At 43.4% G+C, this 21356-nt stretch overlaps 1 protein-coding gene across 1 annotated transcript; it reads left to right on the top strand.

Annotated features, from left to right (window-relative positions):
* The first annotated feature begins 4692 nt into the window (after positions 1 to 4692).
* On the top strand, positions 4693 to 20274 carry LOC123248954 (carboxypeptidase A1-like). The gene is made up of 11 exons (XM_044677871.1): positions 4693 to 4757; positions 5637 to 5718; positions 8995 to 9129; positions 10476 to 10574; positions 11464 to 11565; positions 12820 to 12921; positions 13316 to 13426; positions 14079 to 14169; positions 15728 to 15927; positions 16573 to 16657; positions 20087 to 20274. The coding sequence occupies exons 1-11, from the start codon at positions 4693 to 4695 to the stop codon at positions 20272 to 20274; spliced, it is 1260 nt and encodes a 419-aa protein (XP_044533806.1).
* The last annotated feature ends 1082 nt before the right edge of the window (positions 20275 to 21356 follow it).

Genomic DNA, 21356 nt, shown 5'->3' with positions numbered 1-21356 from the left:
GAAAACTCCCACCGACATTCCTTTCACTATATTTCCCAGAGGACCAATTATGGAAAACCAGAATTTAATTAAGCAATGTATTGAATAAATGACCAACAAAGGGATCTGCAAACTCTCCTTCCGATCATAGTACCATGGGAGAGAGAATGGGACTAGGGAATGGGATAGGGAGGTGGCACCTCGGAGAGAACCCTGGGCCTGCGGTCATAGGACCCGACTTCAAATTTGGCCTCAAAGGCATTGGCTGTGTGACCCTGGGCAAGTCATTTAATCTCCATCTGCCTCAGATCCTTCGTCTGCAAAATGAGTGTAGTAATAGTACCTCCCCCCTCCCCCCAGGACTTACCTTTCAGGGTTCAAATGAGTAATTTAGCTAGCTATTGTTATTATTATACTTTTTCCTTCCGATTTGATTCCAAGGCAGAAGATCGCTAAGAGCTAGGCTTGTGTCTTGCCCAAAGTCACACAACTAAGAAATATCCGAGGTCAAATTTGTACCCAGGACCTCCAGCTCCAGGCTTGGCTCTCCATCCCTACGGAGCGGGGGGCGGGGCAACTTGCATTCATGCATTCATTCCTAAGGATGGTCCTGGACCACGGGAGAAGGATGCTAGAAACCCTTCTCTGCCTCCGACAGCGCGGTGGCGGGTCCTCGAAGAGATGCTGCAGGAGCCATATCTTTAGTCTGGCCGGTGCTCCGTAATCAGCGCCCCTATTTAGCTCTTTGGCGCCACCCGATGTTCTTCTGCAGAACTGCTACCTCCGTGAGGCGGTTTTCCATCCCTCTCCAAAGGAGGAAGATCCCCCCTTCTCCCCCCCCCCCAATCTCTTTTAGCACATAGCCTCAGGGAGAGCTGCGACCTTCTGTGATTTAAACTTCAAAGTGAGAGCTCCTTGGATCTTTAGAAGAAATACTCCGGCTTAGGTTAAATCTATCTTTTGAACTCCTCTGCTTATGTTTAACAGTCACCCTTTAAGTTCAGTCCCTTATTTAGAAGAAGAAAATCCCTTTCAGCTCTCTTTTACTCCCCGGACGGACTCCAATGTGAGTGCTGACCCGTCCAGGTAAAATGATCCTTCAGAGTTTCTAATAGAAAGGCTTGAAGGAAAGAGAAGAACTAGTGACGTTTTGGGCTCTGCATTCCTTCCTAGTGACAAAAATCATTGCTCTTTTTAGATCTTCACCCAGTCAAAAACATTTGCAGTTTTGGCAAATCACATCTGGTGCCCCGGGGCAGCTTCCCATAATCACTGTGAACAAATAATCGTCCTGGATATTCTGGATGTGTGAAGAAGGCACATAGAACACGGCATCGCAGAGTGCGAGCTTCTTGAGGGCAGGACGGCACAGCCTTTCTTTATAATTTAAGTAGAATGTAAGCTTCTCGAGGGCAGAGAGAGTTTCATTTGAATCTCTTCATTCCCAGCGTGTAGCTTAGTTCCTTGCACATAGCTGGCCTATCATAAACATTTGTTGAATTGAAATGACTGAACTGGAAGAGTTACAAAACTGAGATAAACCATGGATGCCTGCCTTTAAAGAGCTTGTAATCTATTGGTGTAAGAGAATAATATAAAGCTCACAGTAACAACAACAATAAAAAAGCAAATGCACACTGCTGAGTTGTCAGTGAATTAAGTTGGTCCTGAAGAGATACTCAGCTTCCCCCTCTTCGCAAAGAAGTGGGGAGTTCAGATTTGGAACATGGCATCCACTTTGAGATGCGGTTACCATGTTGGCTGGTTAGGTTCTTCAATTAGAGCAGCTAAGAAGAAATATCTATAGTGTAAAAAAAGCAGCAACCCAACTGAGTCAGAGCACATTCAGAGTCCTCCATCCACCACTCATTAGTAATGTGCCCTTGGGCAAATTAGCCTCTCCAAATCCTGATTTCTTCGTGCATAAAGAGAAAGAGTTGGCTACTGGTGAGTTCCAAGTTTTTTTTTTTTTTTTTTTTACAGTTCTGCAGAAGCATTAAAGTAAGGAGGAATGGATTTGCAAAGAGGCATCACACCCAGTTCTACTTGAGAGATTCCTGGGGAGGGGGTTGGGGGTTGGGATGAAATCTTTGGCCCAAGAGCACCTGGGAATGGAACTCGCAACTTTGGTTCTGTTGACACTGCACTCTAGCCTACTTAGCAAAGAGCCACAAAAGCCAAAGAGACCACCTAAGGATCTCTATTCCCCCCTTTGAGACACTGAAATTGTTACACATGCCTAAGCATATTTCTCTTTGGCTACATGGAAGGAAAGAGAGGGACAATAGATCGCTTTCTTCACTCCACCATTAGTTTGTGACTTCGAATAAGTCACTTAAATTTCCCTCTGCTTTTCTACTTGTCTTTCTTCCTTTTTCCTTTCCTTCTCTTCCTTCTTCTTTCTGTGTCCATTTCTCTGAGTGTCTCTCTACCTTTTTCTTCCCCTTTTTTCCTCCCCTATCATCTTTCTCTGTGCCTATCGGTTTCTCTATCTCTGTCTCACCCTGCTTCCCTCTCATCTCTTTTGTTTCTTCATCATCACAATGGGATTAAGAAGGCCAGCCTTCAAACCTTGAGTAAATCACCTCATCTCTGGGCTTCCCTTTCCTTGCTTATCATATGAATGGATTGGACAAAATGGCATCCAAGATCTCTTTCATCTCTACATCTGAGATCCCAACTCACTGAGTTATTATGATCTGGCTTCATACCCTTCCTAGCTGGGTGATTCTGGGCAAGTTACTTAACTCCAACTGCACAGATTTCCATCAGAATAGATGCTAAGACAGAAGGAAAGGGTTAAAAAAGAAAAGAAAATGATCTGTTCCTTCTCACCTTTCTCATAACACATTGCCTGGACCTCTTCTCTCGCTCTCTTTTTTAAAACCCTTACCTTCTATCTTACAATCAAGGCTGCATATTGATTCCAAGGCAGAAGAATGTCTAAGACCTCCCATTTCTAGGCTTGGCTCTCAATCCACTGGGCCACCTAGCTGCACCCTTTATTCTCTCTTAAGTTACTAAGTGCCTCCTCCCCAAATTACTTTGCATTTATTTCATATATATTATATACCAGTATACAGTCTATAATAATACACATGATATGTGCACATGCATTAATCATATGTTATACATGTGTATAACATGTCAACATATAGTTTACATCTGTTTACACAAATAAATGTATATATACACACATGTCTCCAGTAATAGAATGTAAGCTACTTGAGGGCTGGGACTCTTTTGTTTTCACCTTTGTATCCCTAGTGCCTAGCACAACACCTGGCACATAGTAGGTACTTAAATAAATGTTTGTTGATTGAAGTATATAGCAAAGGCACTATTATCTTCATTTTACAGATGAGAAAACTAGACCTGAAAGAAGCAGGGTTATATAACTGGAATTTCGAGTCAGATAAGCTGTTTTCAAACTCTGGTTCTCCTGCTCACTATCTATGGGAGCTGGCACAAGTCACTTCTCTTTCCTTCTCTTGGCCTTAGTTCTCCTACCTGAAATACAAGGTGTTTGGACTAGATTATCTCTAAGATCCCTTGTAGAGTGATCTATACACTAGGTGACCTGGGTAAGGTCACACACTGACTAGTTGGTTCCTACTCTTCTCCCATAGCTGCTGTAGGACCCCCCAAAAATGTGAGGCCTGGGAACATGGACCTGACTTGCCATGTCCTAGAGACAGCTCTGCCTATGAAAGAGAGAGAAGAGGAACATTTTTTTTTTTTGAACCCTTACCTTCTGTCTTAGAATCAATACTGAGTACTGGTTCCAAGGTAGAAGAGTGGTAAGGGCTAGGCAATGGGGGTTAAGTGACCTGTCCAGGGTAATGAAAGCCAGGAAATATCTGAGACCAGATGTGGACCCAATACTTCTCAACTCCAGGCCTGGCTCTTTATCCACTGAGACACCTGGCTACTCCTGAACAATCTTAACTGTAGGCCTATGTGGTAAGAAAGAACTCAGTGCTTAGAGCCTAATGTGGAGAACTATAGGTCTTTCTTCCATAGGAGCAAAAGATTCAAAATGTCCAAAAAACTCTGTTTATTAAATGATAAGAAATATGACCCAGTCTTTCCAGTTGAAAGTGTTCTCTTCTTCCTCAAATTTCCCCAGAGTTCTTTGTTCTTGTCACATTCTTCATTGTGTCATATTTATTTGAGTTCCTATTCCCCTACCTCTATCAGATTATAAGCTCCTTTAAGTCAAGGACTGTAGTTTTTCATCTTTATGTCCCCGACCCTGGCACAGTGCCCAGCTTGTAGAATTGTGGAGAATGGGGGGGGGGGTCTCGTTATTTGACATTTTCTAGGTGGCACTAACTAGGCCAGGTCTCCTAACCATCTGTTTGTTTGCTCAGCAATCAGAGACGTGGCCCATGTTGAAGACAACAGAAAAATCATGGAATAGAGGTCTGAGTTGCCTAAACTCAGCTGGACCCTCGCTGAGGGCCAAAGAGTTGAAACTCAGCTTATCTTTCCAGCTGGCTGATTCTCAGTGCTTTATCAGGGAAGGCAGAAAGGCATCAGAGTTTGGGGGATAGGGTTGGGGTGACCTACCGTGGGACTGGGAGCAGGTGGATAGGGTTGAGCCAACACAGACAACCTCCCTGGAAGCCAATGGGTCTTCACTGGTGTGAGTTTAAAAGCACTTGGGTTCTTTCTCCCTGCCTTAGACTGCGTTTTCTGACCAGCGTCACCATGAAGGGGCTGCTGGTCTTGAGTGCTGTGCTGCTGGCTGTCTTTGGCAAGGAGGACTTTTCAGGGTAAGTGGCTGGATAAATGGACAAAAAGGTCATACCCTCCAGTACCTAGGAAAGAGAAGAGGCTCTCTGCTGCTTAAAGTCTGGCAGAGACAGACAGATGAGGGAAAGGGCTATAGGGGAGAGGGCTAGAGTGCCCTGGGGGAGACAGACAGACCAAGGGAACTGATGGGCAGTGATATCCATTTTCTTAAGGATTATCTCTTGGGATTTAGATTGAAGAGAAATCTATGGAGAGGTTTTGAGCCATATTGGGAGAGGGAGGTTAGAGACCAAAATTTGAGAAGGTAGAGTCTCAGGACTCTAAAGGAATAGGAAAAGTAGAGGCTTAGGATGGGATTTGCACTGCTAAGGATCTCTGGAAACAATATGGAATGGTACACAGATCACTGGTCCTAGAGTCAGGAAACAGGTTAAAATTCTGCCTCAAATACTAGCTGTGTCATTTACCTTACTGTGCCTCATTTGTAAGGAGATTGGCCTGGATGACTAAAATCTCTTTATGCTATAATCCTTAGGAGCTGAGCCTGCCCGTAGTCTCAGATGCCTTTGCTTTTTATCTTTTCTAGTTTTTGGACACACACACACACACACACACACACACACACACACACACACTATCCCTTCCCTTCCACTTCTGAATCATATTCCCACTGACATGAGTCACCTCATGACCAGTTTCTCTTTTGTTCAGTCGTTTCAGTTGGGTCCATCCAACTCTTTATGACTCCATTTGGGGTTTTCTTGGCAGAGATACTAGAATGATTTGCCACTTCCTTTTCTAGCTCATTTTATAGATGAGGAAACCGAGGCTAACAGGGTTAGCCTCTCCAGGGCTTATCCACACCATGTTATTCAGGCACCTGCTTTACCCTTGCACAGGCACCAAGTGCTCCGAATCTCAGCAGCTGATGAGGCTCAGGTAGAGAAGGTGAGGGAGCTGGAGGAGCTGGAACATCTTCAGGTAAGAGAACTGGGGTCCTGGAGTCATGTTTCAGTGATAAAAACTTCTTCCCATGATTGCCAGGCAGGACTTGGTCCCATCCCTGCTTCCTCCAAACCCTCTGCCCATCCAGATTGCCGCTCCAGGGCCCATCAGCTTCTTGTTTCTGTCCTGGGGTCCTGTGTCCTTGGAGATTCTGGGCCTTGGGGGCTGAGTGGTGTTCACAGAGTGGTGTTGCTAATTCCCTGAGAAGGAAAAGTGAGGACTAACCGCCCTCAGAAAAATGAACTGCAGAGAGAATGTGGGGGCAATGAAAAGAGCCCCAGTGAGGAGGCCTGTGTTTTGACTCTGCCACTCATTATGACTCTGAGCAAGTCCCTTGACCATTCTGGGCTGCAGGTTCTTCTTCTGTAAGAATGAGGGGGATAAGTGTATTTATTATAATTTATTATGTTTATAACAAATCAAATGTATTATATTATTATTATGCCATGTGTTATATATAAAAATTAAAAATAAATGGTAACAAAAGAAAGAAATGGTGTAGGCTAGAGGCAAAGAGACAAAAGTATATAATCTGACTGATGAGACTTTAGTTCTTGAGAGAAAAAAGTGTATAAATTTTATGTTATATTATATTTCATATGATCTATATCACAAATCCATCATATATTATATTTTATTATATATTCTATCATAGTATAAGATCACATATTACATGTAATAAAATAGAATCTATACTTTAAAAAGGGTGATGATGGGGTTAGCCTATAAGCAGTCTTCTATAGGAGATCCCTCTCTGCTCTATCATTCTATGACATGAACCCGCATGTGCCCTTGTTGTCCAATGAAATGATCAGGTGTCCTTTACACAAAACATTGGAATATTCTCCAGTGCTTTTCTTATGAGCAAGATGGTGCAGGCTGGATGACAGGAAATGTAAGCAAATTCAGGACTCTTTGAAAGACTGAACCTCGAAAGGAGTCATTAATGGTCCAAGGTCGGCACTGAAGCTGACCTCTACCAGAGATCCACAGAACTCTGTGCTGGACTCTCTGAGGCTTAGCCTTTTGGTCAGACACTTGGATAAAGGCAGAGACACTGGAGAATGAACTCAAGGTAAGAGGTATAACTAACTCCTTGCGCAATAAGCCAGAAGATTTCTGCAAACTAAAATATTGGGCCAAATCCAATCCAATAAAATTTAATAGAAAGAAATATAAATTACACTTGGTTTTGAAAAGTCACCTTCCCACATACACGAGGAAGGGGAAGGTTAGCTAGACAGCAGGTTGTCTGAAAAAATCTGAGGGTTTTTGTGAACTACACGTATAGTATGAGTTGATCCATGTGTCATAGTGGCCCCAAAAGTCAAGGCAATCTTAGGATGCGTTAAGAGAGGCATAGTTTGGGGGCAGCCAGGTACCTGAGTAGAATGTGACCTCGGACACTTCCTAGCTGTGTGACCCTGGGCAAGTCACTTAACTCCAATTGTCCTACCACTCTTCTGTCTTGGAACCGATTTTTAGTGTTAATTCCAAGATAGACAGTGAGTGTTTTTTAAATTTACAAATTTTTAAATTAAAAAAAATTAATTTTTAAAATTTTAAACAAATTAAAATTTTTAATTAAAAATTTAACTAAAAAATTTTAAATTAAAAATAGAGAGTTGCATAATTTCTAATACTAAGAAGGTGATAGTTCCCCTGGTAAGACTATAGTTGATGTATTATGTTCAGTTGTGCCAAGGAAGATCCTTGGCAAAATGCTCTGGTACCCTGAAGAAGGGGAATCAGAACAGTGGAGGGTCTCAAGATCATGGCTGTGAAGGTCAGTTGGTGAACCGTGGATGGTGAGTCTGGACAAAAGAAGCCACAGGGGAGCAATGAGATCTGTCTTCAGGTATTTGAAGGGCTGCCGTTTGCCGGCCTGGCCCCAGAAGTGGAGCTAGGCCCAGGAGAGGGAAGTTCCAGGGAGTCATAGCAAGTCTACAGGCAAGTCTACTGCGAGTCAGGCCCTGAGCTGAGTGCGGGAGGTACAAAGAAAGCCGAAAGACAGTCCCTGCTTCACAAGGCTCAGCCTGAGGGGAGACACCGTAGGCAAACAGTATACAAACAGGCCATACACAGGATAAATCGGGGACATCTCCAAGGGAAGGCACGGGCATTGGGGCGCAGGGTCAGGAAAGGCTTCCCGTTGAAGGTGGGATTTTAGCTGAGGCTTGGAAGGAGCCGGGGAGGCCAGGAAGTGGAGATCAGGAAGGAAAGAATTCTGGGGTGAGGGGAGGAGGGACAAGCCGATGAAAAGGCAGTGAAGATTGAAGCTTGTGGCCCTATTAGAGCTACCCACAGTGGAGTGGAAGCCTTCACCCTCACTAAGGAGTGTCAGGGATATTCCAGAGGAATGGATGCTTGTTCAGACATATGTGACTAGATAGATGGGCTCTGTGATTCCGTCTGGGGCAGCCAGGTGGCTCACAGGCTAGAGTATCAGACCTGGAGAAAGTCTGAGTTCAAATCCAGCCTCAGGCACTTGCTAGTTGTGTGTTCCTGGACGGGTCACTTTGCCCTGTTGGGGTCAGGTTCCTTATCTGTAAAATGAGCTGGAGGAGGAAATGGAAAACCACTCCAGTATCTTTGTTAAGAAAACTACAAACGGGGTCACGAAGAGTCAGACATGACTGAAACAGCTGAATATCATGATTCATTCCTTCCATCTAACTTAAAAAACAACAACAACAACAACAAAAAAACAACAACCAAAAAACCCAAACTCTTACCTTTTGTCTTAGAATCTATTCTGTGTATTGGTTCTAAGGCAGAAGAGCGATAAGGGCTAGGCAATGAGGGTTAAATGACTTGTTAGGAAGTGTCTGCAGTCAAATTTGAACCCAGGACTTCTCACCTCTTGGCCTGTCTCTCAATCCACTGAGCCACCTTGCTGATGCTTCTTTCTCCCTCTTTTTAAAAAATTCTCTCCCTTTTCTCCTCCTCAGTCTTTGTATCTTTTCTTACAAGTGGCCCTAGATACCTCACTACCTTTTCTTCCACTCACCATATGTCCCCTTCTTCTCATTTTACCATCTCTTCTATCCCATTTCCTGTTTTACTCTCCCTTTTCTGTAGAACCTCTTAGTCCCAGGGCACCACATAAACCACAATTGCTCTTCTTGCCTTTGTCCTAAACCCCGATAAAAGACATTTTGACCCCAAATCCTTCTTCCTCACCCTTGTCCTGGTGTTCTAGGAAGCACATCTTGGACTCCTCGTGACAGTTATAGTTTTTGTCCTCTACAGCTGGACTTCTGGCGTGGTCCCTCCCAACCCTCCACTCCCATCGATGTCCGTGTGCCCTTCCCCAGTGTCCAAGCTGTCAAAGTGTTCCTGGAGTCCCACGGCATCAAGTATTCCATCATGATCAAGGATGTGCAGGTAACTGAAGGTTGGGCAACCATGGGTTATGTAGGGCAGAGGGGGAATCAGCACGGCCCTGTAGACCCAGGATTCTGATCTCTTTATTAGGGGAGATCACAGTTCCCAATCCCCAAACCTTGAACCCTGAGCAAATGGCAAAAGAAGAAAATTTTCTCTTTGGGATATCTTTTCTCCTTCTTCAATAACCCTTCATCACTCACTCCCAAACCCTCTATTGTCGTAGCCCTATGCATGTCCTTCCATTATTTATTGACCTATTCCTGTTCTTAGAACTGATTTTCTAACAAGCTAATCTGATCAACTAACCCTTGCTAAGTAAGGGGACCCCTCCCCCTTTTTCTTAAGTCAGATATATACTATTTAACAGAAACCTTCTGGAAATACTTTGGTTTCTTCCCCTCTGTATGACTGTTTAGCAATAGGATGGGAAGGTGGTGCCATGGCTCACCAGGGGTTGGGGAGAGAAGGTGATGAGATACTTGGATGGCCAGTGGGCATCAAATTCCACCACACAAGTGGCCACCTGCTTCACCTGTGTGTGGGGCCAGCTTAGCTCTTTTGTTGAACTGTTTTTAGCATCTGCTTCCAAGGAGATAAAAAGAATGGTGAAGGGAATGTGGAGTACTCTTTCTTGGTTTTTTAAAATTAATTAATTTAGAATATTTTTCCATGGTTATATGATTCATGTTATTTCCCTCCCCTCCTCCCACTCCCTCCCATAGCCAATGAGCAATTCCACTGGGTTTTACATTTATCATTGATCATAGACCTATTTCCATATTATTAATATTTGCAATAGAGTGATCATTTAGTCTACATCCCCAATCATATCCCCATCGAACCATGTGATCAAGCACATGTTTTTCTTCTGGACAGCACAGTTCTTTCTCTGGATGTGGATAGCTTCTTTCTCATAAGTCCCTCAGAGCTGTCCTGGATCATTGCATTGCTGTTAGTACAGAAGTCCATTACATTCGATTGTACCACAGTATATCAGTCTCTGTGTATAATGTTCTCCTGGCTCTGCTCCTTTCACTCTGCATCAATTCCTGGAGGTCTTTCCAGTTCACATGGAATTCCTCCAGGTCTTTATTCCTTTGAGCACAATAGTATTCCATCACCACCAGATACCACAATTTGTTTAGCCATTCCCCAGTCGAAGGACATTCCCTCATTTTCCATTTTTTTTTGCCACCACAAAGAGCACAGCTATAAATATTTTTGTACATGTCTTTTTCCTTATTATCTCTTTGGGGTATAAACCCAGCAGTGGTATGTCTGGATCAAAAGGTGGGCCTGAGTAGACTCTTTCTTAACAATTGTTCCCTCCTCTGATCTTCCAGATGCTGCTGCAGGATGAAGAGGAACAGATGTTTGCCTTCCAGTCCAGGGCACTCTCCACAGACACCTTCAGTTATGCCACCTACCACACTCTGGACGAGGTAAGAGGCTATGAGAGACCACCTCAACCCTTGGGCATGTGCTGCTGATCCCTTGAACCCAATGTAGTACTCTTCCCCATTACACGTGTTCTCAGATGATGTGTCCGAGAAATGAGTCTCATAGCAGAATATAGAGAATGCTTGATTTTACCATCAGTTAGACCCAAATCTGCTTCATTTACTGACAAGTGGTGACCATGGACAAGTAAATTAATCTATTTGAGCCTCAGTTTCCTCACCTAAGTAAAATGGGGACAACAGTACCTGCCTCAGAAGGTTGTGGTGTAGATCTAATGAGATAATGCATATATACTAACTTATGTGTTGTATTAATGTCAGCTACTATCGTTGCTTTCCTCTTTCCTTCTACAAGGTGTGTGTGTGTGTGTGTGTGTGTGTGTGTGTGTGTGTGTGTGTGTGTGTGAGCAAATGTTTTCTCTAGCTCAGGCATCTACCTGACTATTGAATGCTGGGTTTGGTGACTCCCAGAGGATTTCTGATTGAGACATCTCTTATCCTCTTTTAGACTCACACCCCTAACATCTAGGGCAAAGAGAGACAAAGATGCTTGGGGAAAGAACTGACAAGATGAATAGCCTGAGGGAAATGGTCCTCAGGGGCCTTGATGGCTTTCCTTGGTCTAGTGGAAAGATGACTAGACTTAGGGCCAGAAGACTGGGATTCATAACCCAGTTCTGTCTCTCACTACCTGTGGGATCTTGAGTATCTTTTGGAGTCTCAGTTTCATTTTCTCTAAAATGAGGATAATAATAAAACTTGTACTGTCTACCTCATGGCAGTGCTGGGAGGATCTCATGAGATAAGGTACCTAAAGTGTCTTATGAATCTCAAATCATCCTCACTCTCTTTTCTTTGCTTTTGTCTACAGATCTATGAATTTATGGATCTGCTGGTGGCTGAGAACCCCAACCTTGTTAGTAAGATTCAAATTGGCAACAGCTACGAAGGTCGCCCCATCAATGTTCTGAAGGTACCACAAGCCCAAACCTCATAAATGGTTTAAAGGTTATACAGAAGAGATTTATATTTCATCCTAGAGGCAATAGGTAGTCAGTGGAGTTAGTTGATTCAGAGGGTACAAAAACAAATCTCACAGGGTAAGATTTTCGATGAAGAACATTTACTTTGGTAGCAATGTAGACTGGAATGGGGAAAGACTCAAGGTAGGAAGACCTTTCAGGAGGAGGCTCTTCTACACATCTGGGGTAGAGGAAAGAGGGCCTGATTTATGATGGTAGCTGTGTGACTGGAGAGAAGGGGCCAGATGGGAGAAGTGTTGTGAAGGCAGAAATGACAAGATTTAGAGATCTGCTCTGGGATAGCTGCAAGATCCCAATCTCAACCAGCTCCTCCTGAGAAAACAACTGAATTGTAGATTCCATCGCTTTTGAGGCTGCCTGCAGCAGGGATGCCTTCCCCACTCCAAGTTCTAAGCACTCTGCTCTTTCAACCTCAGGGGTGCCTAAAGGAGCTCATTATCATTATCTGGGTGCCCCAGAGCTCATTATCTTTGCTCTTTGTTAATGTTTCATGACTGATTCAGAGAAAAGCGTCTGGTGCAATTTCAAGATTCCCTGCTGGAAACCACTTGGTCCATTAGGTTCTAATGATGCTTCTCTTCATGCTTCTGCCTGCATGAAGAAGAGAGACTTGCAGAGTGTGTTGGCAGGGATGGCATAGGGTGTAATGGCTAACTTCAGGTATTGGAAGGACCAGCTTGAGAAACAGAGAGACTAGACTTATTTTGCTTGGCTCCAACAGGCAGAACTAGGAGAACATAGAAATAGCAGAGATATAGATCTTGGATTGAGTTATGGAAAGCCTTCCTAACCATTTGAATGGTCAAAGTTAAAAACTCTGCCTGGAGAGGATTCCCCTTCCTGGAAATCTTCAAATAAGGCTTGGATAGCAGCTTTAGAGAGCTGGGCTGGGCTGGGTTGACCTCTGAGGTCACTTCTGACTTGAGGTTCAGGCATGGTGCCTGGTCCCAGCCCTCCCTACAGAGTGCCAGGATATTTGATGGAGAGGGGAAGCTGCCTAGATCTGGGTGATTGGCACAGGCTTTGGAGGCACCTCATTCTATTGCATATCTAAGGGAATAGGACAGGGGAGAGAGAACTGAGTGTTGGGAAGTTTAGGACTTGAAGCTCAGAACACAGATCTGCTGAGGAAGGCAATCAATTGGGAGACTCTACTGAATTTTATTGCTCTCTTTCAACTCCAGTTCAGTACTGGGGGAACCAATCGTCCTGCCATCTGGATTGACACAGGCATTCATTCCCGAGAATGGGTCACCCAGGCCAGTGGAGTTTGGTTTGCTAAGAAGGTGAGTCCTAGGGATTGGATTAAAGGGGAAAGGAAATCCATTTACTGGCTGAGCTCGAAGGAAGACATATAGTCCTGGGCTGTCCTGCACCCTTAATGCTCCAAGAGAGAGCCTTTAGGTCTTTGCTTCGCTCGGTCAAGATTCTATTCCTCCCAGGGCTATTTATTTTCCTTATGCCTTCTGAGAGGGAGGGCAAAATTAGATCCTATTAGTTTCAAGAACCTGGGACTTATTAGACTGAGTCATAGGCCAAGGAGTGGAACTGACTCCTCTGTTTACTCCATCTCTCTTAATTTGGAAAGAAATGTTGAGGGGAACTGACCTTTCTTCCTGGGATACCACCCTCTTTGTGCTTCTCCAATTATGAAACATATTTTGTCCCTCTTTCACCTAGATCACTGAAGACTATGGCCAAGATGAGCAGCTCACTGCCATCCTGGATTCTATGGACATCTTCCTAGAGATTGTCACCAACCCTGATGGTTTTGCCTTCACCCACTCCACGGTAGAGTGTCTTTTCTTTATCCCAGGTTCCTAGACTTCTAGGATTACTCTCCTACATAAATTTTAGTTCCATGGTTCTTGGGAAAGGACAGCTTCAGGAGGCAGAAAATTGAGCTGTCCACCTAGGGAGCACCAATCCACGGACAGAAAGAGTGGACTGGTGGGTCCTTGCCTTATTTGGACACCTCTAACAGTTGATGGTCCAATCAGAAGAGGGTAACCCTATGCTTTCTTCACTCTAATTCCATTTCTCTTAATTGGTGAATATAAGTGATTAACCTCCACTTTCAAGTCCTTTTCGTTGACACTAAATGTCAATATTCTCATTTTTCTGGATAGAGCCCAAATTAAAGGGTTCTCTGTGTTCATTTTCAAGTCTCATCTATTCTACAAAGTCGTCTCTAACTACTTTTGCTCAGTCTGATCTCCCTCTTTTCTGAGTGTTGAACGTACTGATTTATAGTCAGTCTCACACAAGTGAACTTGAAATTCTTCTCTAATGGCTTCACCTGTTAATTCTTTCTTTCTTGTTAGGTTATAAACTCGTCAAGATTAGGGATCATTTCTTCTTATTCGTTCACAATACCCAGCCTGCCCTTGGGTACCTTAGGTATATCTTTGTTGGTCAACTGATTTCCCCTTCCTTGTCCTAGAACCGTTTGTGGCGTAAGACCAGGTCCATTACAGCTGGATCCAACTGTGTTGGAGCAGACCCCAACAGGAACTGGGATGCTGGCTTTGGAGGTAAGTCAAGATAAGGTTCCCAAGGTAGGATCAATTAATCAATCAAACAACAAGAAGTTATTGAGTGCCTTCTATGGACCAAGCTCATATAGGCAGTTCAGTGGATAGAGTGCTGGGTCTGAAATCAGGAACTTGAGTTTATCTTCTTAGATTCAAATTTGCCCTCAGACATTTACTGGCTATGTGATTCTGGGCAAATCTGTTTTCTTCAGTTTCCTTATCTATAAAATGAGCTGGAGAAGGAAATAGCAAACTATTCCATTCTCTCTGCCAGGAAAACTCCTTTTTGCCCAAGATTACTCACATAAGTAGTAGACAGAGGAAGGATTTGAACCTCTGACTCCAATTCACTGCTCAATCTTTGGGGTGAGAACAAGCCTTGTACCTTAGAAGCAGAACAATGTTCTTAGTGGGGAGGGGTGATGGAATGTCAGCTGAACTTCCTGAAGCTTGGGATTGTTCCTCCAAGGAAAGATGCTGCTGGGTGCAACTATTTTAGTTGACCCTCAGTCTGAACAAGTACATTTCAAGAAATGGAGTGATGATAAGAAGGATGTATTTAGCAATAACCTTGCTTAATTCTCAGTATCTCCTCTATCTATATATCACATTTACATGGCACCTACCATGTACCAGGCATTGTTCTAAGCAATTTGCCAATATCATCCTGTAAGGCAAGTATTGTTATTATCCCCATTTTGTAAATGAGGAAACTGAGACAAACAGGTTAAAAGACTTGCCCAAGCTATTAAGTATCCAGGTCAAATTTGAACTCAAGTTTTCCTGACTTCAGGCCTAGCATTGTATCCGCTATACCGGGGGTCGGCAACGTATGGCTCTCGAGCTATATCTGGCTCTTTTGAGGGCCAGATGTGGTTCTTTCTGCAGGAGCCATAAAGTCATTTTTTTTTCAGGCACTGTTACAGGAGCGCACTGTGAGCACTGTACGGCTCTCACGAAATTACATTTTAAAAAATGTGGCGTTTATGGTTCTCACGGCCAAAAAGGTTGCCGACCCCTGCACTATACCATTTGTTTGTCTGCCTGCCTCTTCTCTCTTTTTCTCTATCTCCATTCTCTCTGTCTCTCTCTAGTCTCTCCATGTCTTTCCTCTATTCTCCTTCCCTCCCTTAACAAAGGAGTAACAAAACTTTTTCTGTGTTCCCTTCTGCCCTTTTTTTCTTTTATGGATTTAAAAATAGGTTTTTATTGATGCTCTTTTCTCCATATATAGATACCCACCCCCATAACCTCCCAACCTAGCATCATCATTCTAGAGAGACATTCTTCAATAATCTCTCTTCTCTGTTGAACTCAGACTTTGTTCAACCTAGAATTTAACATTACAGCCTCTAGCTTTCTACTGACTCACATCTACCACTATGAACTCTCCCTATCTCTTTGGAGGTGGTTTCCATCTCACTCCTTTCCACTTTGCCTTGGACCCCAAACACACACACACACACACACACACACACACACACACACACACACACACACACACAGGCAGACAGAGTTAGAGTTTTGAGAATGCTGAATGTTGTCTTGTTTCCTCCAGAGGCTGGAGCCAGCAGCAACCCTTGTTCAGAGACTTACCACGGCAAGTTTGCAAACTCAGAAGTGGAGGTCAAGTCCATTGTAGACTTCGTGAAGAACCATGGGAACATCAAGGCTTTCATTTCCATCCATAGCTACTCACAACTCCTCCTCTACCCCTATGGATACACCACAGCCCGGGCTACCCATCAGTCAGAGCTGGTATGTTTAATCCTCTGCTCTAGTCCTCAGCAGACTGTTCAAAGGAATAATGAATGGCCTTCTTTACAATCTTGATTTGTATATGCCATATTTGCCAAAAAATAAGGTCTCCCTATGTGGTCCTTTTCCCTCATGTTACATCCACGATTCCTCCCCAGCCCGGTGTAGTTTCTCAGTTTCTAGTTGGGGTACGAAAGAAGCTGGAAATGTATCATAGGCAACAAAGCAAGATCTTCGAGTTCAGGACGAGATTGCATGCAACTGCCTTTTTGGTGGGGAGGAAGGCTCCAGCGGATGGAATACTGAATGTCTTCTATATGCCCTGTTCTGAGCCTGGCCACCAACCTGATGGTCTGCCTATGGAGAACAGCTGCAGGCAGAGAGCTGGAAGAAAACTGATCTGCGCAATGCAAAGTTCCTAGGCTGGGCCCATCTAGGTGTCTGGTTCATTCAGATACTTAGCCTATACTTCAGCCTAGCCATACCCTCCTCCGTCATTGCTCAGCCTGGCACTCTCCTTCCATCACAAGATTATTCTACAATCATTCCTCCTCTTTCCCGTCTCTAATCCCATAGACCCCATATGTCCTCAGGGGATCTTCAGTGTGTGTGTGTGTGGGGTCTCACTCTATTTTTTCCCTCAAGGATCAGCTGGCCAAAGCTGCAGTGGAAAACCTGTCTTCTCTGTACGGGACCAAGTACAAGTATGGCAGCATCATCACCACCATCTGTAAGTGATCCCACTGGCTTTCACCTGGAGATAGACCAGAAGGAAGGTCTTTGGTCTCTGCCTTCAGAGAGTATGTCTTGGGGAGGAAATAGCTCATGTAAGGAATTGGGCTTGGGCACTAGAACCTGGGAAGGTGAGAATGACACAGCTATTATAATGGGAAGACCAGTGGTTATTCCTTGTCCCTTGACTCATGGACTGATCATTTAGAACAGAAGTCCTTAACCTGGGATCCAAGAAGCTTAAAAAAAATCCAATGACTATATTTCAACATTATTTGCTTCCTTCATGATCTGAAGTATTTTATTTTGTGCATTTAAAAATATTATTCAGAGACAGTCCATGGGCTTTGCCAGACCACACAAGGAGACTATGACACCAAAAAATGTTTAGAGGCATTTAGCCCCTGAATCATTCTTTCAGTCACCAGATTATTCCACAATCACTCTGCTTTTTTCCCCAGCTCTGACCCTGTGGACCCAATCTATCCTTAGGAGATCTTTAGATTTCTCCTGTTAGCACTATAGAAGACTGTGGCCAACATTTAGAACTAGGAGAGCTTCAGGATCACAGTCTAACCCCCATGTCTAAAAATGAGAGAAACTGAGGCTCAGAGAGATTTTTAACTTGTCTAAAATCACACAGATCCTTTGAACCCAGAAGGAGCGCTCTTTGTATTTATCACAGAGATTCTCTCTCAAGAGGGTGAGACTTCTCACCCCTTTACCTTTGGGTACACCCAATCTGGTGTATGTAGGCAGCTACATAGAGCACTGAGCCCGAAGTCAGGAAAATATCTTTCTGAGTTCAAATCTGGTCTCAGACACTTACCAACTGGGTGTCTCTGGGCAAATTGCTTAACCCAGGTTGCCTCAGTTCCTCCTTTGTAAAATGAGCTGGAGAAGGAAATGGTAAACACTCCAGTACCTTTGCCAATGAAACCCCAAATGGGGCCACAAAGAGTTGGATATGACTGAAAAATGACTTACTAATAACATTTTGTGTGTAAGTACAAATAGCCTGCCTGGTACGATTGAGAGACATCAGTGTCCCCCAAATATCTCCCCTGTTTGATTTATGAGAAGTTTGAAATGTCAGTATAAGAGATTAATTTCATTGAGATAAGATTCCCCTGTCCCAGGCTCCTCTTTTAAAATATAAAACATTACGGGAAGAGAAGTATATTGTGATTATTGTCTTTTTAAAAATTCAAAGATATTTTCTTTTCCCAATTACACGTGATAGTGATTTTCAACATGTTTTCTGAAATTATAAGATCCAAACTGTCTCCCTCCCGTCCTTCCCTTCCCCTTCCCAGAGATGGTCAGCAATTTGATCTGGGTTCTACGTGTATTATGGGATTACATCCTAGTACAAATGAATCTATCAGATCTTTCAAGGCAGGTGGGAGGCCAGAAGTGAAAAGTGGCAAAAGAGGAGAGACAGGAGAGGAGAGGTGACACAAACCTTATTCCCTCAAATTGCAGCAATCAAACCCTGTTTAATCAAACAACCAATCAATCAATCAATCAACATTTATTAAAAGGGCCTCCTACAGGGGCTGCTCAGGGGAAGAATGAGGGAATTAGAATCAGGAAAACTTTGAGTTTAAATTCTGCTTCAGGCATCATTATACACATACCTGGACAAGTCATTTACCCCCTCATCCTCAGTGTCTTCATCTGTAAAATGAGGATAACTAGAGCATCTACCTCAGAGCGGTGGAGGATGAAATGAAATAATATATGGAAAATGCTTTGAAAAACTTAGAACATTATAGAAATGCTCCCTGGTGTTACCAGTATTCTTACTCCTGCCTACCAGGGTCAAAGCTTGATGCTGCAATTGTTGTTATTGTTGAGTCCTGTCCAACTCTCTGGGACTCCAATAGGGGGTTTCTTGGCAAAGATACTGGAGGGTTTTGTCATTTTCTTCTCTAGTTCATTTTACAGATAAAGAAACGGGGCAAACAGGGTTAAGGGACTTGCCCAGGGTCACACAGCTAGTATATGAAGGCAAAAATGAATCAGCCCTGTCTTCAAGAAGCTTATGGCCTACAGGGACATGTTCATGTTCAGTGATGCTCAACACATATTTGATAAAACTAAATCTTTGATTGAATACATGAGAATGACTGAAACTTTCCTGGAAACCTAACAGAGCAAGTCTGTTAACCTCCATGAGTCTCAGTTTCCTTATCTATAAAATGAAGAGATTGGACTAAGTGATCTCTGAGGGTCTGTCTATATAATTTCCAGCCTCTTTCTGAATTAGGTTTGAATTCTTACTGGGTTAAATTCTACTGAAGTTAAATTCTAGTGGGCTCCTCCTCTCTCACCTTCTAACATGCCAAAAGGAGCATCATGATTACCCCTCAGTCATCGCAAAGTCATCGGTCCCTATAGGGACTACTTGGGCAGTTTGGAGAAAGAGACAGAGAAGAAAGACAGAGAGAGGGGAGAGAACAAGAGAGACACCGAGGGAGACAGGAGAGGGCAGCTGCTCAGTCTCTAGCTTCTCTCCTTAGGTCCTGGCTTTGCCCCAGGCTGACCAGAACCACACAGGGCATAAACCTTGGCTCACATTCTAGTGGGGAGGAAATTCCTCTGAGTTTAATAGCCTAGCCTAGCTGAAATGGATATTAGATACAAATATTTCTAATATTTAAGGAAGCTTTAAAGGTGCCTGAAATGGTTTCTCAGTATCCCTTAAAGAATGAATAGAACCAGTACTTGCCAGTTTCTTGAAGCCACCTTAGGTTCAGGGTCCAACATCTGGAATGGGTTGCTGGGTAGTCACTCTAGATGCCTCTCAGCCAACCAGTAAATACTTTTTGAGCTCCACACCTCTCTCTTGATATGTATATATAGATATATTTATAGTTATATATCTAGTACTGTGCTAAGGATTTATGCATTGGGTAGTATAATGGATAGACCACTGGATTTTGGAGTTGTGAAAACCTGAATTCAAATCCTGCTTCAGATATTTACCAGCTGTGTGATCCTGGGCAAGTCCCTTAATTTTTATTTGTCACAGTTCTTTTTTTTTTTTTTAACCCTTACTTTCCATCTTAGGATCAATACTGTGTATTGGTTCCAAGGCAGAGGAGCAGTAAGGGCTAGGCAATGGGGGTCAAGTGACTTGCCCAGGATCACACGGCTAGGAAGTGTTTAAAGTCAAATTTAAAGTCCATCCACTGAGCCACCCAGCTATCCCTACTTCAGTTATTCATCTATAAAATGGGTATATTAATAAAAATGAGGTGCCATATGTGAAGCACTTTGAAAACCTTACACGGTTACATAAATGCTCGCTATTATTATTTATGGGTTGTCTCCACCTGTTTAAACATTTAAATTTAAAAGGACAAACAGACCTGCCATTAGTGCGGTTGACTCTTGGGTTTCCTTTTTGTTCTCCTTCCAGACCGAGCCAGTGGTGGTACCATTGACTGGACCTACAACATGGGCATCAAATACTCTTATACCTTTGAGCTCCGGGACACTGGACTCTATGGTTTCCTGCTGCCTGCCAAACAGATAGTCCCTACTGCCCAGGAAACCTGGCTGGGTCTGATGACCATTATGGATCACACCCTGAAGCATCCCTATTGAGTCCTGATCTTGGTTCCAGACATCCTCCATTATGGACCTACCACCAGAGCCAATAAAGTTCTCAGAATTTAGAGCAACAAGGATGTGTGAATGTCTGTGCTATTTTGTTCTGATGCTTTTATTTATTTAAAAAAACCCTTACCTTTTGTCTTGGAATTGACAGACCTCCCATCTCTAGACCTGCCTAGAGCCACCACGCTGCCCCTATGCTGCTGCTTTTAAAATAGGGAAAAATCTGGTTGGTTCCTCCCGGTTTTGTAGGGAACTTGTGCAAGGTTGAACTCTAGCTTCTCTCTTCTAAAGCGAAGGGTCTAAGATTAAGGTTCTAAAGTCAAGATTCTAATCTGGAGAGTGTTGGTTTTCATTAGATTGCCTCTGGTCGGATCAGAGGTCAGATTTAGATCTGGAGGGGATCTTCAAAGCCTTTAATTATACTCACAGTCATATCCTCTCTCTGGCTACTTTTCCAGGATTCTTTCCCTTCTCCTGATTTCTAGGAGATGACACGGAGTAGTAGATAGGGTGCTGTTTAGTTGGGTCTGGTCTGACTCTTTAGGGGTTTTCTTGGCAAGGACACTGGAGTGGTTTGGCATTTCCTTCTCCAGCTCTTTTTACAGATGAGGAAACTGAGGCAGCCAGGGTTAAGTGATTTTGCCCCTGGTCACTCAACTAGTGTCTGAGGACAGGTTTGAACTCAGGAAGATGAGTCTCCCTGATTCCAGGCCCAGCACTCCATCCATGGCATTGCCTAGCTGCCCATATAATAAGTATATAGAGAATAAATAGAAAAAGTACAAATAAATAAGGCAAAGCGGGACTGGAAGAAGGTTTCATGTTCATGCTTGATATCCAGCCTTAATCCCATTCTTGAAATCTATCTAGTCTGATATCACCAAGTTAGACATTTTGAAGCATTTCAAACTCAACATGTCCCCAAATGGAGCTCATTATTTTTTATCCCATGCCCACATTTCTTCCAAACTTTCCTATCTCTGTCAAACGCCTCAGTATCCTTCTGAGCTTCAGAACTTACAATCAGATGCCAAATATTATCATTTCTATTTCTACATTTCTCAATCCAT

Source organism: Gracilinanus agilis, chromosome 5, assembly GCF_016433145.1.
Source record: "Gracilinanus agilis isolate LMUSP501 chromosome 5, AgileGrace, whole genome shotgun sequence".
Classification (NCBI taxonomy): domain Eukaryota; kingdom Metazoa; phylum Chordata; class Mammalia; order Didelphimorphia; family Didelphidae; genus Gracilinanus; species Gracilinanus agilis.
Note: the sequence above shows the minus strand (reverse complement) of the source record. Positions and strands in the feature narration are given on the sequence as shown.